Source organism: Gossypium arboreum, chromosome 1 (assembly GCF_025698485.1).
Source record: "Gossypium arboreum isolate Shixiya-1 chromosome 1, ASM2569848v2, whole genome shotgun sequence".
In the NCBI taxonomy this organism is placed as follows: domain Eukaryota; kingdom Viridiplantae; phylum Streptophyta; class Magnoliopsida; order Malvales; family Malvaceae; genus Gossypium; species Gossypium arboreum.
Genome location: NC_069070.1, coordinates 5,229,171 through 5,255,822, shown reverse-complemented (window position 1 = coordinate 5,255,822; position 26,652 = coordinate 5,229,171). Strand labels below are relative to the sequence as shown.

The following is a 26,652-nucleotide window of genomic DNA, read 5'->3' as shown; positions in this document are numbered from 1 at the left end:
GACAGTAAACACACAGAGTAAGCTACAAAGAACTTAGTAAGCCAAATACAATTTGTTTAATTACTAAAGCATATAAGTACAATTCAATCATAAAGATTCATAACCATTTCATTGGATAATTCATACTTAACCATGCACCTTTATTTGCATAAATGTCATGCTTCATTTCCAATTCCATATATATATATATATATATATATATATATATATATATATATATATATATATTTCATAGAGACGAGTTTTCATATTCAAAAATTTAGTACGATACAAACGTACTGCATAGATTATTTATTTCATATACTCAATCTCAGATTTCATACACTATCATCAGTCGAGTCAGAAACGATACAGATGCTCATAAACAAGTATAATGCCGACGTCCCGGACGTGGTCTTACATGTAATTCAATATCGATGCCTCTGTCTAAAGGTGTTCATGGGCCGGGCTGGGTCGGGTTCGGGCCGGGCCCAAAAGATGGGCCTAAAATTTTGTCCAACCCGACCCGAATAAAAATACTAAAACTAAGACGCCCGCCCGCCCCACCAGATTAATTTTATATTATTTTAAATATATATAATACATCAAAAATATAAAAATATCAAAATAAATATTTCCCAACAAATTAAAAATAAATTTTAAAAATATGTAGACTTAAATAACACTAAGATAAATGCAACTTAACAAGCAAATGCTTCTAAAATAATAAAAAATTAACAAATGCCTTTAAAATAATAAGAAAATTAACAATAAAATAAATTTTATACAATATCCAAACAATAACAACAAAATAATAGCAACATAATAGTAAAATGGTAGCAAAATAGGAGAAAACAATAAGAAAATAACATTCAAAAATAAAAAAAATATGCAGATTTTTTTTGTCCTTTAGTGATTCGGGCCGGGCCTGGGCTAAAAATACCTTACACGAGGCCCGGCCCATTTTTTAAACAGGAGAAATAGAAAATAAAACGGAAAATAAAATAGAAAAATTCACCTTAAGGCTTTGATGTCGGTATTTTGGCTGCTGAATTGGTATTATTCTTGTATTTCTTTCTATATATTTTCGATCTGTTTATGTTATATTGAAATCTAATCCTTGTATTGATGAAAATCCAACCCTTTTACAATTTTGATTCGGGTTTTTGTACCCCTTTTTCATCTATTTTTCTATTGTTTCTGTCTTGTCTTCCTTACTGATTGCAGGGGATAGGCACGGGCGGTGGAGGTGACTGGTGGTGCAGGGAATGGTGCTGGTGGCTGGTGTCAGGGACAAGTGGGGGTAGGTTCAGCGCCACAGTCAGTGCAAGTGGCTAGGGTTAGGTATTTTATGTTTTGGGTTTGAGGTTTCAAGTGGGTTTGGGCTAGTGTTGGGTTTTAAGTGTTTAGATTAGTTTGGGTTTTGATATAAATAGGTTTAAATGGGTTTGATGGGTTAAGGTTTGGGTAGTGGGTCTGGTTGTAACTGGGTTTTGGGTATTTGTATTAGGGCCCGGGCAATTTAAATGGGTCATTTGGTTATTGGGCCATTCGGGTTTGATTGTAAACAGGCCAAAATTAGCCTACAACAAGAATGAAGATATGCCTCCTAATGAGGTACCATCAAACCCTTCTCATGAAACTCCTAATCGAAGAACGGAAACACTTGGGGTTGTACACGGTAAAGGAAAAAAATCAAGTTCAAGTAGAAAATCATCAAGAAATTCATTAGCTACTCATATTGAGAAATTGTGTGAGAGTATGGCTAGTCCAAGGAAGTCAGTGAATGAAATTATTTTTCCTCACTCTCAATATAATGAAATGGATGCTTTGCGTGATTTGGGAGATGAAATTCCAAAAAAAGATAAACTGTACTATTTTGCCATCAAAATGTTTCAAATACTGGTGAAACGAGAAGTGTTTTTGAACTTAGATCAAGATGTTAGGGTTTGGTTGCTTCGACGTGAGTATGCTGAACAAAATCCAATTGCATCATTTTCATCCTTGGTAGCAACATCCTCATTTCCCTTCTAACCGTACCATCCACCACCTCCACCATAAGCTCCTTAGAATTATTATTGTAATATAACTATACTACTTTTTTATATATAAAACTAATGTATGATATTTTTTATGTTTGGTATTTTTATGCTATGCTTTTATTCAATTTTTTGTGTTGTATAGAATGTCACAAGTTATTAATTTATTTTCATTTGATTACTTTTTTAGGTTATGAATGAATTTAACAATATGTATAATAGTTTTTATATTAATTATGATACCCCTGAATTAAGTGAAGAAGCTCAACGAAGAATAGCCACAATTGTTATACAAGTTGAGCATAATAATTATCACGAAGAGGAAGAACAAGTGTTAAGCAGTGTATTGGTACACCATGAAACTTATTTCACTATGCAACCGTGTATGGATTCAAACTATACAGGTCAAATGTGGGTGGACGAAGTATTAAATGGGCATGGTGATTGTTGCATGAATAGTTTTAGGATGCCAAAAAATATATTTTACAACTTGTTGCATGATTTGCAAACAAATTATGGCTTAAAGCATGGGAAGGTATCTGCGATGGAGAAGTTAGCATTATCATTGTATATTCATGGAAATAGAGAATCAAACTCAAATGCAGCAGAGAGATTTCAACGATCTGGGGAAATTGTTAGTCGAATTTTTACTGATATGTTGCATATATTTGCTCGAATGGGAATAGACACGATTAAACCCACTGAAGGTCAATTCGAGGAAGTACCGAACCATATTCGACATGATACAAGATATTGGCCTCACTTTAAGGTAAAATTTACACAATCTTTATATTTTTAAAATATAAATTACTTCTAACTTTTATCTCATTACTTGTATTTATTTTAAAGGATTGTATTGGGGCCATAGATGGAACACACATAAAAGCATGCATTTCGCCTTCTTGTCAAATACCTTATATTAGACAGAAAGGTGAACCAACTCAAAATATTATGGCAGTTTGTGACTTCAACATATGCTTTATTTTTGCATTTCCTGGTTGGGAAGGAACAATACATGACAGTAGAATTTTTTTGCAAGCACTTAGAAAACAAGAGTTAAAGTTTCCACACCCTCTACCAGGTTGAACTTTAATTTTTTAATTATCTTTACATAAAAACAATATTAAAATTTTTAATTTATTTTTAAACTTGATATTATGTTTTACTTTTTTGTAGGAAAATGTTATCTTGTGGATTTAGGATATCCACAAATGGCAGGTTTTCTAGGTCCATATAGGGGGAAACGATATCATTTACCTGACTTTCGTCGAGGTAATCATCGAGCATATGAAAAAAAAGAAATCTTTAATCATGCCCATTCTTTGTTACGCTCTGTGATTGAACGAACATTTGGAGTGTGGAAAAAAAAAAGGCCAATATTAAGAAATATTCCAAGCTATTCATTCGACAAGCAAGTTTTAATAGTTATTGCAACAATGGTTTTGCGTAATTACATTTGAAGACATGCTTGGTCAAATGATGAGGATTTTTGACAATTTGAGAATATACCCGATATGCCAATCTCTTCAGGCCATTTTGATAGAGGTGAATCGAGTTCTTCTAACAGTGAAAGTGACCTTGAAATTGCAACGTTAAAGGAAACCATTGCAAATAGTTTAATGAATCAATATTTGTAAAAACAATTTTGTATCATAACCTAATTTCTAGTAATAATGAAACTTGTTATGTCTTATGTTACTATATTTTTTATTAAAAATCATTTGTTTAGATACTTCAAAATTTGATCCAAGTATAATGTTACTATTTGCGAAAATAATATTTATCATTGTTATAAAAGAATATTTAACTATAAAAATTAAAAATAATTATCATTTTATCTAATAAATAATTTAAATTGATTATATAATTCATTAAAATATTTATAATAAAATATTGGAAGATAAATTTTAATATTTTATTAAATGAATTTATAAACTCACATATTTTAATAATTTTATATAAGTAAAATAATTTAAAAACTTTTATTATATATCAATTCTAATTTGATGTCCTTAATAGTCATTTTTTATTTTCACCTCACCGCTACAGCTGCGTTTGAATCTAAACACACACTCCACTATTGTTTCTAATCTCACCGCTACAATATTCAATCTCACCGCTACAATAACTAATCTCACCGCTACCGCTATTTTTAACCTCACTAGAGGTAAGCACACCACCCGTCCAAACATCTAAACTAAGCCTAAGTGCCTAGAGCTACAAAAGAGATTATCTTTCAAGAAAGGATAGATTTATGGAACTTTGGACAGCTCTGAATTTTCTTGAAATGCCCATCTTTATATTTTGATGGTACTTTTTATTAGGGGATGAAGGCTTGACATGAGTTTTTTAGGGAATGATGTTCTATCTTACGTGACGAGATCGGATCGTATTAGGAACTTCGGTGTTGTATTATAAAAAGAATCATGATATGCACGGTAAAAATATTGATACATTTAATACGACTTTGATTGGTTGTCGGACAAATCTCTGTTAGCAGAGGTGATTTTCCGTTGACTTTTAAGTTTTTTCTTTTTCTTTTTTTGTTCGTCGGTGATTAAAGAGGTCCCATAACATGCATTGACATCACATAGCTATTTTTCTTGTCAAAATTTTCATGCTATTATAGTCTAAGAGGCATTCTCATGCAGTCATATACGTGTTTAGAATATGTCCCTGGAAAATTATTGAAAAACAAATATAAATCAAACACTAAAGTATTAATCATTGCAGAGTTTAAATATTATCATGTATTTTATTTTTTTACTACGTCCTAAAGAAGGTAGGTGTCTTCCTTCAAACCCTGTCTAAACTTTCCTTATATAGAACTTAAAATGTCTAATTTTGCTAGTGGTCCCTGTCCTTAATTTATTTTGAAATTTAATTACTGTGCTACAATTTATAAACACTGAATCCTTATACTAATTTAAAAATATTATTGGAAGTGCTAATTTTATGTTTGAGAGGCTGACATAGGAGGGTCAAAGAAGCAGCCAAAATTAGTAGAAATTACAAGGATTTAATTTCAAAAACTCGTAAAATACAAGTACCACTTACAGAATTAGACCAAAGTTTTATATATAATGAACCTTTTCCCTTGACCTAATATTTGAAGATATCAGAACTTATTATATGTCAGGTTATTGAAATTTGCTTATCACTGCATGTAACTTTCATTTATTTTGAAATGATGTAAAAGGAAATCCTAGACAATTATTTACTCCTTGAAGAAATTGCATATATATATATATATACATGATTAGACTGTCATTTAACTGTTAAAGTAGTGATAATTATATAAATAGATGACCTCTGATTATATCTTATGTTGATGCTTCCAAGCAACCATTGTGTTTTACTTTTTGGGGTTACATCAATTTCCATCATTATTTTATTAATCACTTAATGTGTTTATTTTAGTGAATAATTTTATTTAACAGTCATTGGTTTATTTATTGACTTAAAATTCAAGCTATCCTTATATAAAAAGTAATTTAACTTTAATACCGATCCCAATTGTATCAAATTACTCACCTAAATTACTCACAATATAACCACTAAACATTTCTAAATAATACCTACAGTGTGACAAAATAACCACAAAAATATAATAAAACTGTCGACAAAAACACTCAAAAACTACACGCCACAAACAACCTATTTATAGACTGATACAAGAGTTCCTCTAACAAAATTTTGATAAGCTTTAAACTCTTATTTAAAACCTGAAATTATCTAATTAATTATCTTAAGTATTTATCACATTACAACCTTCATAAACCAATCTCCAAAACTCTCTCAATAGATAAGGATAAATATTTTATTTACTTTAAACTTCTCATTATGATTAGTTAAAGAACTTAAAGAGTTCTAGTTGAATTTCAACTATTGTCTTGTTAAACATGTCACTACAAAGGCCGAAAGCAAAAATCGTCCTTGAGGCTGAAACCTCTCACATAGCCCAAGTAGAAAAGTTGTCTTGTTCTAACAGAACATGGAACGAGCAGGTAAAAATCCTTCAACAAATGTATTCTATGTGTTTTACATATTCTTCATGTCATAGTTGAACATGCATTTATCACCTACGCTAATGACTAGATAAATAAAATGATTTATTGATGCAATATTAATACTTTGAGAACTCAAGTAAAATATTTTAATCTTTAGAAACTAATTTAAAACATAAACAATAATTTAAAGATATTTGATGAAATTAAGACTTTACATATATATATTAATAAGAGAAATAAGGAACGAAAATTAGGATTTAATTGTTGGGTAGGCCTACCGACGACGAGAGCAAGTATGAATAAAGTTATATAAAAATATTTACTCAAACAATCAACACTGCCTATTCACTCACGAGTAGTTCAACAAGTTTGAATTCTCGTAATTTGAATCCAATTTTTGATAACTGCTTTGCCCCCCATTGTCCCCCCTATGAGTCTATGACTTCAACTCAATAAGTAAACTCATCAATTTGATTATACGAGAAAAGATTGTATAAAATAAGGGCGTTACATTGTCATATATTATTTTTAATTATTTAATAATATTTTAATAAATTTTATGTTATTAATGCATAATTTTGATAATTTTTAAACTTAAACTTTAAACTTTAAATCCTAAATCTGAAATTCTAAACCAAAAAGCTAAAGTTTAAGTTAAAAGTTACCAAGATCAATAACATATAAAAAATTACTAAAATATCATTAAATAATTAAAGAGGAATAGAGGATTACGTGGACCCGTGACTCATACAATTTTAAATATAGAAACCTTCTAAAAGATAAAAGAATTAGCCAACCTGTTAGATTATGGCTATAGCTGATTTGAATTGCATCTAAACACATGCAAACTTTGCAATAAAATGTTGACTATTTATCAGAACACAAAGCAAAGTTTTGGTATTCCCATGTGGATTGTCACAATTCGGTCTTGAAAATACTATTTTAAAATATAATTAACTTTGAAATTAAAATTTAAAAGAGGAATAACATTTTGGACTACCAATCATATTATACAATTTCCTATCATTTCTTTTAACTAATTTAATTTGAGAGAACTCTACGAGAGTTAAAGCTTTGTTTTTAGGGTTTGAATTTGTACGTTTAGTAAATTTAAGTTTATTTTTTATAATATATTTTTGTTTGTTTGTTTTTTAGTGAAAATTAAAATCTTTTTATCCGTGATTTTTATTCTCCATATAAATATTTATATATTTGATCTTTTCTATTTTCTTATTCGCTATTTCCATTAATGTGAAATCAATTAAATTTGCAGTATTTAGTTTAATCTTAAACCAAAATAGAAAGGTTGCTGCATATTTCAAAGTCCCCATGTTAGGTACAGAAAAGATTTGGTGTTCTCTAGTGGACCATATAAAGTTGATGATGTCAACTTCATACCAGCATGAATATATAATTAATTAAGTAGTAGCTACTTATTATGCATTATTTGTTTATGGTATCACTCTTTTAGATTTTTAATATATTAATCTTTCTGGCTTTATTTGACCCTAGCTTATCTGCCTCCTTTTATTTTATTATACTTTTGTTGGTTTAAAAACTACAAATTGTGTGGATATAATAAATATTTGAACAAACTGATCACACAATACGGTACAAGCAACCTAATTTATACATTAATGGTATTGTAATTCTTATAAATTTGAGGTTGAAAATGGTGAAATAAATAACATTAGAGAATATATGTAGTTAAATTATTGTAATTTTGATTGCTGGAATAGGTGTGTTTGGGATTTAAAGTTTAGGTAAAAAGATTGACGGAACATTTTTAAAGTCAGAGGGAGCCTTACCTTTCCCAAAATCTAAAGAAATTCAGTTTTCAAAATTTTTAATTAAACCCTTCAAATTTTTTGAAATTTTTCATTACTCTTCTCAAAATTTTTAAAAAATTCAATTAAAACTCCAATTTTCTTAAATTAATTAAACCCAAATTTTTTTGTAAAATCTTTTTAAGCTCCTATTTTTTAAAAAAAAATTAATTAGACTCTTAAAACTTTTTAAAATTTTAAATAAACCCAAAACACTTAATGACACATTTTGTTACTAGGCAACCCATATCATTTTTTTGAGACAATACTCGTCTTTTTATGATAAATACTTGTGCAAAGAAAGATTGCATTGCACGCGATCCCCAATATACAACAAGTTGAATCGTTGGTTGTACTATTTGTTAACATGCATAAGTTAAAAGAAAAAGAAGAAAATTTTAAAAAAATTGACACGTTTTCATCAAATTAATTAGTAGTTTTAAAAAATAAGTGTTGAGTATAATAATAAAACATATTACACTCCCAAAAGATTTGAACATTAAAAACGAAATCGTTGAAAAGATGCTATAAAATGATGTTAATAGATATAATAGTTACTAAGATTATCATTTAAATTTTCTTTTTTTATTAAAAATTATTCCAAACATAACTTCCCCCATCAACCAACTTATCAACTTACCATCATAGTGGGGCCATGAATCTCCTTATTTATACCAATGGTATTGCCACACTCTTCAACACACACAAATCTACTCTCAAAACCCTTCAAACTTTTTAGGTCCCAATCTGCAATTAAACCCTTTAGTATATGGTACTATCTATGCCTTCCCTTTTCTGTCTTCCCTTTATGGCTCCAATTTTCTCTTCGTTTCTTGCTTTAACTCTCATTTTTCCATTAAGCAATGCTCAAGGTCCACCTTCCCCTGGATTCTCCCCAAGCTCCAGAGTGAGCACTGTGGCTTTTGATAAAGGGTTTCGAAACCTCTGGGGTCCTCAGCACCAAAAACTAGACCAGGGCTCATTAACAGTCTGGCTCGATAAAAGCTCAGGTTCAATTCCTGCACCACCTCATCCCATTGTTTTTTGCTCTAATTAGGGTTTTAGTCCCTTTACCTCTACCTTTTTTAAATTTAGTCCCGTTAAATGCTGCCGGGACTAAACTATGTTAACAGCAAAAGTTTACAATGTTATCGGTTTAGAACTACTAATAACATTATAAAAAGTAGAGGAGCCAAATTATGCCAAATCAAGATAGAGAGATTAAAATTTTTCCATAATTAGGATTTTTTTAATGTGCTTAATTTTTGTATATTCATGGTGAAACACAGGGAGTGGTTTCAAGTCACTTCGTTCGTACCAGTCAGGTTACTTTGGTGCTGCAATGAAACTCCAACCTGGTTATACAGCAGGAGTGATTACATCTTTCTATGTAAGAACCTTAAAACACACACACACACACAAACCATTGAGGTAATGAAAAAAAAACGTCTGATTTTTTATGTTCTGCACTTTAACAGCTTTCAAACAATGAAGAACACCCCGGAAACCATGACGAAATCGACATCGAGTTCCTTGGAACAACGCCGGATAAACCCTACACATTGCAGACCAATGTGTACATTAGAGGAAGCGGGGATGGGAACATAATTGGAAGGGAAATGAAGTTTCATCTATGGTTTGACCCTACAAAAGATTACCATAACTATGCTATACTGTGGAACCCTAGTGAAATCATGCAAGTATCCTATCACCATTTCCTTCAATTTTTTTTATCAAAATTTGATTTTGGTCCCTCTACTTTTATAAAATTGTTAGTTAATCCAAACAGGTAATATGATTGACGTGGATTTTCTAATGTCACATTAACTACAACATTTAACCGTTAACTAACTAACGATATTATAAAAGTAGAGTGATTAAATTATGTCAAATTAAGGACTAAATTCTAAATTTGAGTATATCAAAGGGACCAAAAATGTAACTAAACTCCCCTTTTTTTCATGTTTTTATGATTTTAAATTCAACAGATTTTTCGTAGATGATGTGCCGATCAGAAGGTATCCAAGGAAGAGCGACGCCACATTCCCCATTAGACCAATGTGGGTGTACGGATCAATATGGGATGCATCATCTTGGGCTACCGAGAATGGTAGGTACAAGGCTGATTATAACTACCAACCCTTTGTAGGCCAGTACACGAATTTCAAAGTAAGCGGCTGCACCGCCAACAATCCCGCCTCTTGCCGCCCGCCTTCCGCCTCTCCGTCTGGGTCCAGCAGCCTTAGCCGACAGCAAGCTTTGGCCATGAATTGGGTCCAAAAGAACTATTTGGTGTATGACTATTGCCATGACCCTAAGAGGGATCATACTCAGATACCCGAGTGCTAATTAAATTTGAGTCATTTAAAACTTTACAAAAAAGAAAATGTAATAATTGTTGATCAAAAGGCGGTTTTTTGAGATGGGCCCTTGAAGAGTGGTTAAGCGTCCAAAACCCTCTAAGATTTGCATCTTTTATTTCTATTGTTTTGTTGCTTTTGAGTGTTTTGCTTTGATGTTTTCTTTGGAATAATTTATTACAAGAGTTATTTTTTTAATAAAAAAGGGTTAATTATATCAAATATCTCTAAACTATGGGTCAAAAGTTAAATTAGCCTCTAAATTTCAACGCATTCCAATTGAATCCTCAAACTAAAGTAACATTCTAATTGAGTTCTTTCATCAATCTGGTTATTAATTTTGACATTAAATGCTATCTTGGGTCTAAAAAAAACCATGTATGGATTAATAAATATTTTTAAATATGTCAATTTCAAGCTGGCTTTTAACATCAAAGTTGATAGCTAGATCAATGAAAAAACATGACTGAAATGATACTTTAATCTAAGGATACAATTAAAAATATTTTAAAGTTTAGAGATCAATTTAAAATTTAATTTATTATTTTAAAGATATCTGATAAATTAACATTATAAACGAAGATAAGTTCATAAGAGTTACTTTGACTTTTGGATATCAAGAAGACAAACCACCACACAAATTAATTCAATTTAACCCTGATGAAAATTTGTTAGCACCCTAACAATCATCAAGATCTGAGTATTATTAAGGGTGGGTTTGGATAGACAGTGTAACGTGAGATAAAAAGTAAGCTAAACGAATTGCACCACTCCCAATTGCCCATCCAAACCCACCCTAATAATCTCATTTGATTATTGATCTATATATTTCAAGTTCAGCTTTCTATAATTTTGATGATATGTTCTAATCAGGGTTTAGCAAGAAAATAAAAAATCAATCCAAATTGAGATGTTTGGACCGTTTATGGAGTGCGTGTTTAAAAACTGCAATTACCCGAAACTAAATTGATTTTTATTTTTATTTAATATATAATTAATTTTAATAATTTATAATATTTAAAATAGTGGAAATAATTCATTTTTTTATAAATATTAATAAAAAGACTTTAAAATTTTGTCAAATAATATTCAAAAGTCATAAAACATAAATTAGTTAGTCAAAATAAGTCTAAACATTCAAAACAAAAAATTAATATGAAAAACCGAGAAATGAACCAAATTATAATGAATGATTCAAAAATCTAACCAAACTGAGCCGATATCACTCATAATATCAACACAAATGACCTTCTCTCACCTAAAATCTTTTTTGGTGAAAAAAACCTAGCAAAACTAAATAATCATAAAAATACAATAACTATCAACTTATCCTACTAATTGCTCAAACTCCACATTTGGTTTTTTGGATGGATCTCACTTATGAATAACGTTGTACTGCTTTGCCTAGCATACTGATATTTTAATGGTTTTTGTTAAACTCCATAATAAGTCTTGGAAGACAAATAAATTCTCATATTTCCATAGACGCCATGCTATCAAACAAAAGAGAGTAGCCTAGAGAGCCTTAACCCTTAATTATTACTTAACTTTCTTAAATTTGTTCCAACCCAATTTAAAATATTCCTTAAAACATTTAATTTTTTTTAAAAAGAAAAGGGCTTTGAATTAACGATTGTATTGTATTTACTTTGCCACCATTAAACAAAGGGGTTTCATTTATGAACTGAAACCTCGATGGTCTCTCTTGACTATGGCATGCGAAGACCATGTGATGTTTGGATTGAATTTTGGACCACAAAAATGATTTGGTTTTGGGTGCCTTAACTTCACGTGGCTGTATATTTGTGCAAGCTATATCTTGTAATGTTTTGGTTCCTAGGCAGGCAGGCAGGTAGGCATGGCCGCCACTATGTTTATAAATGTCAAACTTATCCCGAACGATTTAAATTCAAAATATTTTATCGATTTGAATGATTTACTTTATCTTAAATTTATCAATTTTGATATTTGATTTAATTTGATTTAAAATTCAGTTCAATTTAATTTGATCATAAAAAATTAATAATTTAAACATGTTCAACCGAAAATCGAAATAATCTCAATTTGAAATTATTCAAATACATAACTCAAAATGACTAGACATTGAGTGCTAAACTTGAGTTAAAAAACCCAAAATGACCCAAAAAAATAACAATTTAAACCCTAAAATAATATAACATAATTAAAATAATCCTAAACTTTTAAAACTCAAACAAGTTATAGTCCCTATTGGGGATTCATGGCTACCCCTTCCAACTATATTATTTTTAAGATTTGAATCTATATTCTCTCTTTTGGAGTAGGATGTGTCTTACTATTGCACCTACATTAATTTTAATTAAGCTATAAACTTTACTACATTTAGAATTTGCATCATATTTTTATTTTATTATATTAAATTTTAAATCTAAACTTTTATACTTTAATTTTTGATAAATTATACTTTCTTTCTTTTTCTTTTTTCTTTTTTGTACAAAAGATGACAAACACAGAAAATTAAAATCTAGCTCTCCCATGCTCGTGGGCATCAACATGCAGCAAAGGTAGAAGGCTATTCGGCGAACTATGCAAGCGGACGAGGCCATCCATACCTTCATGAGGCAAGTTAGCGATGTGGTCAGCACATCGGTTGCCTTCCCGAAGAATGCGGCGAACCTCCACCATCCATCCCTTTTGTATAAATGCTAAACAATCTCCAACATATCGTACTCAACATATGTTCATTTTCGTAAATTTTCGTAAGACCAAGACAGCAGTTGAGCTACCCATAACGCATCCAACTTGTTAATCAGTCGTGCTACCCTTAAGTCCTTGGCCAACCGCAAACTCTCCCGAACATCTCATAATTTTTTTTTTGTTCAATGAACACCCCACAACATTGCCTATAAGCTATAACGTATGTTGCATGAGCTTTTATGTGTTTAAATTTAAATTAATTTTCAAATAACGTATTTTTAATTGTTGTATTACCTATCATTGATAATGATAATTTCTCTTAATTTTTAAATAATATATAAATTTAAAATTATATAAGAAAGTAAACTGTAATGTTCATTTGGGGAAATTTTAAAAATTGGTAAAATAACATGTAACAATTTTTAATTGTTGTATTACCCATCGTTGTTGTATTCAAGTAATAACTCTTTTTTGACATAATGTCTAAAATTACTTATAATCCTTCTTTAATTCATAAATAGGAGAATAACGTACTTTAGCGTGCTCAAACCCACGTCCTCTTGTATAAACAATAATTCCCATACCGATCGAGCTAATACTCAATCGGTTTACTCCCTAATATTTAAAAACTAGAAACTAAGCCTTATTGACTATTAGATCAAAGTATAGTTTTGGTCCTTTTATTATAGTTTTGGTCCTTTGATATTTAATCTTTTTACTTTAATTTGATAAAATTTAATTAACTTATTTTATTATTATCTATTCCAAAATGTGAACACATGTATTTAAAAATAATAATATGTCAACAAATGCTTAAAAAATTTACATGTTAACCAAATACTTAACAGTGTTATTTAAAAAAAAGTTCATATTATCACTTTAACAAAATAATTAATTACAGTAATATTTTGGGCTAATTAATAATATTATTAAAATAAAAACTAAATTATAAATAAAATAAATTACATAGACTAAATCTGAAATTTTAGCAAAGTAGACATGACTCCTCCTTCTAATGGACTTCAAAGCAAAGAAGGAAGGGGGGAGGGGGTTATGGACTCTTTGTCGTTTTGACCCAAAAAACCTGAAAATATTGGTCCAGCAGTAACTGCTAAACCCTTTTGATGAAAGCCATTTACATCTTTGAAATCGCTCGCTACTAAACTTGTTTCCGGTTTTGGCGCTAATTGAAATAAATTGGAAAAGAGTACAGTTAAACGAAGCTTTTCCCTCTTAGGGTTTGCTTCTTCTTCCTCTTCTTCTTCTTCTTCTTATTTTCCTTAGTTACAGAGAATCGGAGATGATGGACATTGATGAGCCACTTGATTTTGAAGTAGAAGATTCTCTTCTTATTAACCCTGTTGTTCCCAGCAAAAGGTTTTCACCTGTTACCCTTATTTTTAAATTATTCTCTTTCAATAAATTTCTCTAATATATTCTTAATCTTTCTTTTGTTTCATGTTTTGATACAATTTACCGGTTTGCGTTGCTAGGGTTTTTTTTTTTCCTTTTTCGGTTTGGATTTTAAGTTAATGAGGTTGATTGAGAACCCATCAGTTTGAACATGGTTCGCTTCCTTAAAGATAGTAGCTTTGTTAATTTTTTTTTTATGAATTTAATAAGATTTTAGGACCTATTTACTTTATTATGCTTTTGCTTTCCCATTTTTGTCAAATTTGTTTTATTTTGTAGGAGAATTGCTTTGAGCATTTCCAATGAATTTGAGCTGCTTACTATGTTCTTTTTTTATATTAATCATGCAGTTCTATTTGATTCTTTGTAGTAATGTGTACTGTAAAAATGGTTTTTAGGAAAAACCTTATGGGACTCGATGAGCTTTTGACTGAACACTACAAGGAGCAAAGCAAACTTATCGAGAATGAAGCCAGGAAACAGGCAAAAGCTCGGAAATGTTATGTGTCTGATGATGAGGATAAGAATTGCAAAGAAGCTATGCTTGCAAGTCTTCTCGATGATTGCCAAAAACAGGCATAAAAACAACCTTTTTTTTCTTTTTTTCCTCATTGCTCTGATATTGTGATGCATTCTGTGTTTGTTTCATTTTAAGTTGACTGAAAGTAAATGTATTTTTCTTTTATAGATGAAAGCAATTCATAGCGTAGAAGAGATGTCTGAATGGGGCTTATGTGTCTTCGGGGAGCAGGTTTTCTCGTGAATAACATTAGTTTATCATGCTTGACATTGTGCTTTCCAACTAGTGGAAGAACTTCTTTCACAAACTTGATATTTCAAGTGACTGAAAATTCTTTATTTTTGGTTTCTTTGTTCAATTTACAGAAGACTACACCACCTCTATCTTTTCCTGAGCTTGGAAATTGGTCAATTTTGCAGTCTTTCATGAATAATGAGCTCAACTCTCTGGTGGGGCTTACTAAAGAGCAAGGTCCTTCACTTTCTTGTATTTGCTTTCTCATATCCTTTTTTTTGGTAAATATATTTCTCCATTTAGTTTTGGATTGCAGATTGCATCAATTCTAGTTTCCATAATACGCATTTTGTTCGGTGAGAAGAAACGTTCTTGCATGTATCACTGACCTCTTTCACGCATTCTTTTAGGGTGCACTTTCCTTGAAGGGTTATTGAAAAATGGATGGCTCTTAAAATTGATATTTAAATGTGGCTGTGTAGAAAAATCCCTAGCTACATGGACCTTTTTCTTAAGTGAGTATATCCATTACCTTTGGCCCTAGCTTCTTCCTTTAATGGCCAGTGGATGCTTATTTTGTGCTTATCTATTGCTTCTGTCAGTGCTGTATTCATCAAAAGAGGAGTTGAGATCGTCTGCTTGTGAGTTTTGGTGTGCCATTCTTTCATCAAAAATTCAGGTGATCAGATGTTTATCTGCAATAACTGAAAATAAATTTTGATGTACGTAAATGAATATTTCTTCTGAATTGGGTATTTGAAAATCTTATCCAGGTTGGCATGCGACCCATTGAAATTGACTGGTACCCCAGCTATCCTGAACTAAAGAGTGCCCTTGAAACATATGGGTTTCTTTTCAATTTTTCATCCAACATATCCGCTGAAAATAGTAAGCTCTGCCGTCTCTTTTCCCGCTTCTAGTCCATTTTGTTTAGCACTTAAATTGATTCATCCTCGATCTTCTATAGGCCATGATCACGCATCTTCTACACATCAAGTTAGGATTATTGATGTTGTTGGCAGAAAGTTTGCTTTTATAGTTTAACCATTATGAACAAATACTTTTTTAGATTACGTATTGTTTTCTCAAATCTAATTCTTCTGTTAGTTTCTTAAGGACGAGATCCAGTTGTTACAATTGATTATACATGGTATAAAGCTTTACTGCTAATACCTAATACACTATGTTTTTTTGCCTGCCATCCTTTTCTTTTACATATATTTTTGCCTTCTTTCCTGATCTTACATTCAATGACTCAATTTTTGAACTCTGGTCGTCTGACTTTGCATACACTATGCATTGTGATTTCTCTTCTTCCCTTGTTCAATATATTGAATTCAATTGTTTAGATCTATAGTGAACACACTTGAGGTCAATGCCTCATCCGAGTTGTGGCCTGTTCCTTTCTTCCTTTTTAATCAATAATAAAGGACTGTTTGATTTCATATCTTTCTCACATAAAATTTGGTGCTTAGGTTCTGGTTGTAAAGGGCCACCTCAAAATATCATAACCTGGATCAAATTTACTGCTGTTTATTGTCAAGTAAGGTACGTGACAGTGGGGTTCTAATATCAGAAGTGTATGAATACTTTCATTTGAAGCTGCCTAGGTTCTTTGGGTTTTGTCTGTAAGATGAATGCGACTGTTAGTGGTGATTAATGTCCAACATGTAATATAGAAATGTTGAATGGCTGCTACATATTTCCCAAGTGTTTTGAGATTAACAAAATTTTGTGATGTATGGTTTGCTCCCTAGTGTTGTATATTACTGTGAGATTGACCACCTATAGAATTAGAAATCGTGTATTGGCTTTCATACAAGTTGAATTTTCAATATTATGTGATAACAGTTACTCCTTGCTCTCAAATATTTCTGATTTTGAAGTTCAGTATGACATTACTCTCCTTTCAGGTGTAATAAGCAGTCTATCCTTTTGACTTCAGACTGTCAAGAGCTAGCGGAAGTTATCCTTTGTCTATTCTTAGACCGGCGACTTCAAGGTCTCTCCGTTCTTATGAGGAACTGTATGCAATCAATTATCAGTTCGTTCACAGAAGAAGAATGGATTAACAGCTACTCTAGAATAGCGAAATCTATTGCCTCAAGGTTATTATTCTTTAGTGATGGTTTCTTAGCCCAACCCTACCCACCCCAACATTGCTCACTCAATGCTTGAGTGCTTATTGTCGATTGCATTAACTTTCATTTTGCTGTTTCCTTTTTCTACTTTCTTGCTTATGCTTGCCTCACATGAATGCAGAGTTCCTACAGACTTGAACTGCTTGCGAGCAGTGCAATGCATTTCAGGAGTTGATCCTCGTACCAAACATCTCAAAAGCGTTGTTGCCTTCGAAATTCTTGTTAATTGTTTCGAGAACAAGGTAGCCCTCTGTTCTTGCTTTTTCGTTAGTTCTCTGTTTGAAAGTTCTTATTTTCTTGCTAGTTGCTTCCAACTTGAGATTACCGCCATGAGAAAGTGTTGTTTTTGAGGAACTAATGCCATGTGATGATACTAATTTTCTTCTGATGTCATACCAGCATTATCCAAATATGGTAATTATAATGCATTATCTATCTATAATGTACTTAGAGAATCTTTGAATTGATAAAATACCCTTTATTGTTTATTATGTCATTACATTAACATTAAAGAAATATTTAATCTTTAGTATTAAATTTTAATCTTAGAAAAATATTTTATTAAATTTGAAATTACACTTCTTTATAGTTTTACTATGATTTAAATTATCTAATTTTGAGTTACATTTTTACTGATATTTCAACTAAGGCTTACTATTATAAAATAGATGCATTAGCATTCAACATTTAAGTATTTTCATTTAATTATTAGCAAAGAACTCAGAAAAGACTTCATATTTCACTATAATTTTCATTCTAACTTTAATTATGGTTTGAATTTTTAATTATTGTAAATTATAAAAATAATTAATATGTTTTAGTTTTCTTCAACATTTTAATAATATTATTTTACATTAGTTAAATAATTAAAAATAAACATGTGAAATCTAGTGCAGCACATGCGATATTAAGAACTAGTTTGTTTAAAACGATAAGATAATAGCATTTGTGACTTTTAAGTTTGAATTTAGCATCTTATACACCACAACTTAGTGTTTAAAATGAGTTTCTAACACTTAAGAGGTTGACTTTGTCATCCTGCTCAGGTTCATGATGATATAGGAATCCTTACATTGCTTACCTCGATAAATGTGAAAGAAAAGGCCTGTGATTTCTTCAAGATGTACATCTATCTGGTTTTGGCTGAAAATTGGCTTCGATATGATGAAATGTTTAGCGATAAGCCAGTAATTTGTGAAATGTGGGGTGTTTTTCTTCGAAACTGTTCTTGCCAAATTAGCAGCTCGGATTTGAGGCCTCATGCATCGAAAGTATGGAACCAAACATTCTTTTCTAACTTCCAAAACTCGGCTTGTTTCCATTTATTAATTTCCTTCTGCCTTGCAGGTTCGAAATAAAGCTGCATTTCTTCTACAAGGCATTGGCAACAGTTAATCAAGTATGTCTTCTAATCCATCCCCTATAAATAATGTAGACTTGTTTGAGAAAAAAGATATCTAAAAGAAGCTAACCATATTCTTATTGTAATATAATCAATGTTTCGATAAAAGGAGCTTCAAATCCATTTGCATTTGCTGCTATGAACACCCTCTAGCAAATTTTAATTTTGTATTTCAAAGCACTGAAAATTTCTTTCCTCATTGATGGAAAAGAAACAAAGGATCTGTTTATAGACTAGTCAGACCCGAATTCGAATCTGATCCCAACCAAGCATAATGACCTCAAAATGTCTTGCACAACCTGTGGAATTACCTTAATCCAAATTACAAAACGAAATGAATCGATCCAGGAAACTTGACCATCAAACTCAAATGACTTGCACCCAAGATGACTCGAAAAGAAATGGCCTGAACCTGAAACAACCGAAACTTGAAAGGACTCAACCTTGAAACTTAATGTGAAAGTTTTAATACCAAAATGGTTTGACCCAGATTGATTTGATTTAAAACCAACCTCACCCGGTCGGTTAATGTTTGGCGCATTTATTTTGTTGCCAACTTGGTTTTTTTGATGGAATTTGATCTTTTTGCAGGCAAGGGTGCAAGTGTTGACCGAATCACCCCGATTCAAAATCTGGATACTTTGAAGAAATATTGGCATTCTTGGGTGTTTATTTTTTGGTAAATTTTGGAATAATTCATTTCTATATGAAGAGGTTATTCCAAAATTAATCCGGTTTAATGTATCTAATTGTGTAGCTTAAGTACATGTAAGTTTAACAATGACTGCAACTTCATACGTCTGACACGATGAGATGTTAGATTAGTGGTTAATGTATCAATTAATCAAATGTTCTTTCCTTAATTTTTGTATTCTTTTCTTTTATCTGAAGTTCAATCCAAGCTAATGGTCTAATCAAATGCAGCCTTTTGTTTATGTTTCTAACCTTGGAGTATACAAGGCAAAAAATGAACCAGAAAAATAAATGAAATCTTCAAGATGAAAAATGAAAAGAATGGGAAAAAAAATGCCCATTTTTGTTGGTTAAAAGCGAAATTTTCAGAAAATAAGAAAAATCTTGAGCAAAGAAAGGTAAAAGAACAGAAAAAAGCAATATATATATATATATAATCATGCAATTATAACCTTTTTTTTAATAATTATGCTAGTTTTTTTGAATTGTTGTTGTTTTACATTTGAACCAGGAAAAGATGACACTCACAAAACTTATTGAGGAGAGAAAGTATCATTTTCTTTCCCCATTTCTGTGGAATTCAATGAATGGATGGAAGGTTTCTTTTTCCTTAAGTTTGATTGAACAGTAAGATTATTGAATTGAGTGGAACCGAGTTGCAGAATCTGAGAATCTGTTTACAAAAATTACAGCTTCAAATTTGGAACCTTGCTCAATCTAACACTCGGATGTTAGTGGTCTGTTTGCCTTTCTTTGATATATACATTTTTTTTCTATTTATGATTTCCTTTCTGAAGTACTTAGTTGTTGGGTCTAATTTTGGTTTTACTCCTCCAACGTATCAAAATTTAAAATTTAATCTTTATATTTTTTTAACACATCACAAATAGGGCTACTCTTATGATTTTTTGGTGAACACCCAATGCCACTAGGCTCTTGAAGTTCAAACCTTGCATCCAATGTTAACCAAGGTAGTGGGTCAAAATTGATTACAGTGTTAACTACCGTCATTAATAGTGATGACATGAATTTTTTTACCTATTAGTAACATTATAAAAGTAGAAAGATCTAAACATATTAACGAGAACAGTTAACATTATTATCAATATAAACTTATAAGTTCTAACATTACAAAAGTAAATAGATTAAATCTTAATTAAGCAGAACTAAAACCATAATTAGACTGTTTTTCAGGAGCTTAATTTAGGGTAAGTTTGTTTGGAACTCTTTAATCTTTTAGAAATTTAAAAAAAAAAACCAAAACAAAGGTATTTTGCCTATACTTTCCTGGAGAATTAAACCTATTTTGGTGTATTTTTTTCAGGTAAAAGCTTTGCAGCATGAGATTGTATGCAAGGAAAGACTTAAAGCAAAAAGCCTGGAAAAAAAGGTTAACATTAATCTTAATTTTAATTATTGGAATTAATAGTAAAATAATGTTGCAATGCAACCATTAGCTATAAACAACCAAGGATAAAGTTGTTTAAATTGGATTAGATTAGATTAATTGGATTAAGAATCAATTGGTATATTGATTCGGATAAAATCGTTAAATCAATTTTAGAGTAGAACCACTTAAAATCAAGGTTGAATCTTAAATTAGTTGAACCGACTATATATATATTAGCCCAAATTAATGGCTTAAACCGAAAAAAAAAAAAGCCTAACCAGTTCAATCCACCAAAATACTTAAATATATATTTTAAAGCTGAGGAAAAAAAAACCTAACGTGAATTGGAGTGTAAAAATTGATGTTAACGTGATTAATGTTATTTATTTGTGTTTATAATTTTTAATTTTTTTCCTTAATTTTTCTATTTTTTTTTATTTCCCTAGTTTTACTTATCTTTCACAATTTTTTTTTCTTTTTTAATCTCTGAGTCATTGAATCGATGATCGGATTGAAATTTAGTGACTTACTCAATTTGACCCGAATTCGATTCTAAAAACATTGCATAAGGATTTTACCAAATGGCATCTCTTACTTACAAAAACTACTACCATTGCCAAAGGATTGACTTAAAATTTCCAGTCAAATTTTTATTTTGATCTCAATTTGATTTCTCTACATTTTTTTTAAATTTGATTTCTCTACTTTGTTAATGGTATAAGTTAATCTAAATCGTTCGAATGTTAATTACAATTCATTATGCTAACATGATTTTTTTGTATGCTAATATGTTATAACTCAATATACTAACTAAAGATATTATAGTAGTAAATACTTAATTTGAGCATAGTAGAGGGACTATAAAGGGTCCTTTGATGGAGAGAGGAAGCGTTGCAAACAAGCGAAAGGGATGCATAGGAGAAGGCGAAGAGGAAGACTGGAGCATATTCGGTAACACTAAGCACAGTGGCAGGTGATGGTCGATAAGATGGAGAAAAAGAAATATGGCTGATGATCAGGCTTAACAAAGAAGTAAGTTGAGAGAATTTCAAAAAAAATCCGAGTTCAAAATGCTGAAAAAGCAAAAGTGTCAAAAGTATTTTCACCAATTGTGAAAAGTTCCTATTTATAGTGTTTCAAGAATAAGAGTTACAAATATGATAATTAATAAGAGTAATGATAGATATTTTCCAGTTACAATTACATTAAGAATTAAGAATTGTTGGTGATGGTGAATATTGAAAAAGAATTCACTATATTTCTAAAAGTAGAGAAAAACACTCAAGTTCTATAAAAAGGTTAAGAGGAGAACTCTTAACTACCTCCATATTTGATTCATCAAGCCAAGCTCTTCGAAACATCTCAAAAGTGAGGATAACCCAAGAACCCTGCCATATTCTGGGGCTACTTCCACTTCTTCTACTTTGGTGAAGCGGTAATATATGAAACATCTTTCACAAAACATCTCTTAAAACATAAGACAATTGTTGTTCTTGGATTAGAGTTGTTATTGAATAATGATTATTTTGATGTGTTCCAAACTTGAGTTTTTCTCAATATAGTTGTTCTCAATGTAGATGTTGTTTCAAATAAAAATTGTTTTATGGTGATATTTTTCTTAGTAAAGCTTGTTCTAAATAACGACTCTTCCGGGAAAACACAGGTGTTCTAAATACAAGTTGTTCCAAGCAATAACTGTTCTAAATATAGTTATTCTTCAATCGTGATTATTCTAAACAAGAGCTTTTCAGAATTTTAGTTGTTCTCTTTAGTAGTTGTTTTTAAATAATTATACTAGATGACAGTTTTTCTAATTAAAGTCTTGTTCTGAACATAGTTATTCTTGAACAACAGTTGTTCTGAATAACAACTATTTTGCTTTGGAAGAGATATACTTGATAGCATAATTTCCTCAAATGTAATATTCTTTATTTCAAAGAAGAGATAAAATACTAATAAGTCAAAATTGAGTATCTAAATGGATAAGACCATAATTTCACCAAACATTTCACAGTTTTCACACTGTTTCTAAGTTCATTCCCTGCATTTTCTTCACTTCTAAATAGTTAAAATTGTGGTTTTTCTTGTATTATGAGAGTAGGGAAAATTGGATATCAGCTGTCAACAGAATAATTTACACGGGCATGGGGGACAGCAAGCTGTTGAAGAATGTATGATTGACTTGATTATGATGCTAAAATTTAACAAATTTTGTTTTTTTTTTATTATTAGTTGACTTGATTTTCGTATGATCTTGATTGTGTAATTGAATAATAGTGAAAAATGATTTCATGTTATCACTTTAACAATAATATAGGGTGCAATCTATTTGGATCTACTAATAAGTAAAAGGATCAAATTAGAGAGATTTTAGCATAATAGAGGGACTAAAACCATAGTTAGACATTTATTGTTTTGTAGGGTTATTATTGGTTTAACATAGTTGATTGAATAATGGCAAAAAAAAATTCCATCTCATCACTTTAACAACAGCAAATAACTGTATTATATATCAATTTGGACTTACTAATAGCAACATTATAAAAGTAGAGCGATCAAATTATATGCAAGATAAAAGTAAGTATAGTCAAAGGACTAAAGCCATAATTACACCTTGATTGACATGTCATGTTGTTGGTCATGTAAGGGGATTTTCTTACATCATGTCTCCTTATTTTGATCTTTGTAGGCGTTGTTTGAGAAGGCAATCTACTACTAGTAATAGAAGGTAGAAGGTTGTTGATGTTAAATTTGTAGGCACTCACCAACTTGATACTCCAATGCATGAAGATGGTCCTTCTTCCATGGAAGAAACCAGATACCTGAAACATGTTCGATTGGAAGACCATTACGAAAAGCAGCCGAAATAGTGCATTCCTACGAAGAATTCCCACTTATTGTTAAAATGTGAAGAACAGATTGAACTGCTGCCAATGCCATCTTCATGTATTGTTGTTGGAGCTTAAATTGATTTTTGTTGCTTTAGGATTGATTATTTTGTAATTTCAAAAGGTTTGCTGATTAGCATTTCTTTGCAAAGTGATGAACTTGGGATATTTTAGCAAATTTTTTCAATAAAAAAGAAATGGGTTAAATTATAGTTTTGGTCCCTCTATTATACTCACATTTAAGATTTACTTTTTATGGCTTTGATTCATTTTATTTTTGCAATGACATAAGTGAATCCAAATAATTAAAACATTAACTATTCCGTTTAAAATGTTAAGAAACCAACACATATAAAGAAAAGAAACAAATACATGTTAATATGATAAATTGAAAAAGGTATTTTTAATTTTAAGAACAAAATTATATTAATATTTTAATCAAAATAATTAATAGTGTTGAATATTTTAAATATTTAATAATATTATAAAAATAAAAAGGAATTAACTATATCAAATTAAAATATAAAAATTAAATTAATAAAAAAATCAAAACCAAAATCTACAAGCATTTTGGAATATATATTGATATGACATGAATTTTGAAGTTAATGCAGGTAATTGGATCCGATTATATTCTGATGGCGCAATCGAGGTGGACTCGGGGACCAACATGGTCAGTAGATCCTTGGTTTTAATAGAAGTTTAGGATTTTATTCTATTTTCAGTGTTAAATTATGAGGTATTCTAAATGGCTTGATTGTACTTCAGAACAAGCGATGAGATAAAGTGTCGATTCATACAGATAATATGAAGATTATCTAGACCATTTAAGAAGCATTCTCAAGGATTTTTTATTCAGTACTTATCAGACATATTCAATGGATTTTGTTGAAAATGGTTCAACGGGAATTTGTACATATTCCTAGAGAAGGGAACATAGAAGTTGGTGCGAATTCTCCCAATTTATGTCCTACCATACGATTTGTTATATAAATGGACAAATATTCGTTTCCATTATGGATAGTGATAATATGATCGATTATTCTGGACCAAATTATTATTATTTCTTTTTCCGCTTTTGTATTAAGCCTTTCGATTTTTTTTAATAAATAATTTGCTATAAAAAGATTTTTTTAATCACATTGCAAAATTAACTTTTGACAAGAATGAAAGTCTGCAACTGTTTATAAAGAATCTGCTAAATATTAGTATTACTAATCTGTTTTTTTTTTTTTTTGTGATAAAGTAAAGCAATTTCATCCCCCAACAGCAACGTATAGAACATTGTTAGAAGATTCCTTTAATGTCCTAGCTTATTACAAACAACTGGATTTTGTCCTATTTAACTACCGAATCATTGTAAAAGAGCATGAATTGAAAAATAAAATAAAAAAGGTAATGGAAAAAAGAAAATCTTACAAATGTCATGTGAGATATCATCTTTCATGTTATATCATCATCATGATGAACCAAACAATTTTTCATTGATTCATTGCTACATTAGTATTTTAATGACAATTTTATCTTCATACTTTTTTTTTTTTTGAAGTAAATAGGTAAAACTATAAAACTGTTAAATTTTATTTTTTATGAAGTATTATTTTTACAAGAGGGGAGTCAATCATCCATAGTTAGTGGGTTACTACTTGTTAGCCCAGTGGCTTTGGATTTTTCATTTCCATTGAGCTTTGAAGCATGATACGATCTCAAGAGATAGTGGGTCCAATCACTTCATTGTGTGTGGATAATAAATTTGATCAAAATATTATGTACAAATATGATTTGATTTTTTTTTTTTTTGTTTACTTCTCAATATATGTTACCCTAATGACCAATTTTACAATAAGATGATAGTAATGACTATACTTCATTTTTATTGACAAAGATTAAACCCTTAATCTCATGATTAAAAGATGATTTGAACAATTATCTTATCACATTTCATGATCATTATGTCATATAATTTATTTCCGAATCTATAGTTTTAATCATACTAAATGATTTTTTTTTAAAAAGTAGATGGATTGGACTGTAACCTTACTCAAAATTTGAAAATTATGCATAAACAAGACTTTTCAAATAAATGCAAATTTGAAATGAAAAATCAGAAGCAGACAATTAGTGGGCTGTTACCAAATTTTGTGTCAAGTCAATATAAGAATGGCCCTTTCTGAACTTTAGATACCAAAATGCTTTCATACATCTAATCCAACACTCGATAGAATAATAACAAAACCGTGTGGGACCAAACCCTTTTAATTTCATCTTTCCCTGTTTAAAGTATGGTTCTTATCATATCTTATACATCCCATTGTTAAATTTATATTTGTTAATGCACCCTTTTATTAATATCTCGTGTCGGTTGACTCTTAGTTTAATTAGTATGAGTATTGTTACTAATATAGGAAGATGTATGTTTAAGTGCGTTAAAGCGTATTATCCTCCTATTTATAAATTAGAGAAAAATTATGAATATTCTAAGTATTGTATAAAAAGAACAGAAATAATCAGAACTCATAATAAAATTATTAAAAATAATAATAACCAATAAAATCTCGTGAAAATATCTCGACCTTTCTGTTTATATATAAAATAAACCCTCCTCCTCACATGCATTTTGTAAGAGGACAAATGCGCCATCGTTTCATGGGACTTTTAAACTCCAAGAAAAATAAAATTACTTCATGGGATCGTTGGACCGTTTCTGCTCTAAAAAAACTAAAGGTTAATTTTATCAAACATCATTGAATTATAGCTTAATTTTAAATTAGTCTTTAAACTTTAAAATATTTTAATCGAGCTTCATAATATTAATATTGTGTCAATCAGATCATTCATTAATCTTGCTATTAAGTTAAGAGTTAAAATTTCAACTCAAATCCCATGCCTATTATGTTTAAAACATCATATCAAATTATAAAAATGTGTCTACTTATTGCTCAAATAGTTTATACCCAACGTGCATTTCTTTTAACACATTTTAAATCTAAGTTATCTATTTAATAGATATTTACGTGTTTACAATTTGATCCACATTTTAATATGCTCTAAGTCAAATCTAAACTGACGTTTAACACCTAA

General features: G+C 30.3%; 2 protein-coding genes across 2 annotated transcripts; both read left to right on the top strand.

The window, feature by feature from the left end:
* Positions 1-8,410: 8,410 nt before the first annotated feature.
* On the top strand, positions 8,411-10,436 carry LOC108480368 (xyloglucan endotransglucosylase/hydrolase protein 31-like). The gene is made up of 4 exons (XM_017783347.2): positions 8,411-8,864; positions 9,144-9,244; positions 9,333-9,550; positions 9,843-10,436. The coding sequence occupies exons 1-4, from the start codon at positions 8,624-8,626 to the stop codon at positions 10,201-10,203; spliced, it is 921 nt and encodes a 306-aa protein (XP_017638836.1). The 5' UTR covers positions 8,411-8,623; the 3' UTR covers positions 10,204-10,436.
* Positions 10,437-13,867: 3,431 nt separating this feature from the next.
* LOC108480367 (uncharacterized) lies at positions 13,868-19,519 on the top strand. Its single transcript, XM_017783346.2, has 13 exons — positions 13,868-14,267; positions 14,702-14,879; positions 14,992-15,054; positions 15,189-15,294; positions 15,468-15,572; positions 15,660-15,736; positions 15,831-15,945; positions 16,533-16,605; positions 16,971-17,165; positions 17,320-17,440; positions 18,245-18,469; positions 18,546-18,597; positions 19,192-19,519. The coding sequence occupies exons 1-12, from the start codon at positions 14,191-14,193 to the stop codon at positions 18,591-18,593; spliced, it is 1,383 nt and encodes a 460-aa protein (XP_017638835.1). The 5' UTR covers positions 13,868-14,190; the 3' UTR covers positions 18,594-18,597; positions 19,192-19,519.
* The last annotated feature ends 7,133 nt before the right edge of the window (positions 19,520-26,652 follow it).

Coding starts and splice junctions, on each gene's coding strand:
- LOC108480367 (XM_017783346.2), top strand. CDS start 14,191: ATGATGGACATTGATGAGCCACTTGATTTTGAAGTAGAAGATTCTCTT. Junction 14,880..14,991: donor TCGATGATTGCCAAAAACAG/GCATAAAAACAA, acceptor TTTCTTTTATAG/ATGAAAGCAATTCATAGCGT. Junction 15,055..15,188: donor TATGTGTCTTCGGGGAGCAG/GTTTTCTCGTGA, acceptor TTCAATTTACAG/AAGACTACACCACCTCTATC.
- LOC108480368 (XM_017783347.2), top strand. CDS start 8,624: ATGGTACTATCTATGCCTTCCCTTTTCTGTCTTCCCTTTATGGCTCCA. Junction 9,245..9,332: donor GAGTGATTACATCTTTCTAT/GTAAGAACCTTA, acceptor GCACTTTAACAG/CTTTCAAACAATGAAGAACA. Junction 9,551..9,842: donor TGGAACCCTAGTGAAATCAT/GCAAGTATCCTA, acceptor TAAATTCAACAG/ATTTTTCGTAGATGATGTGC.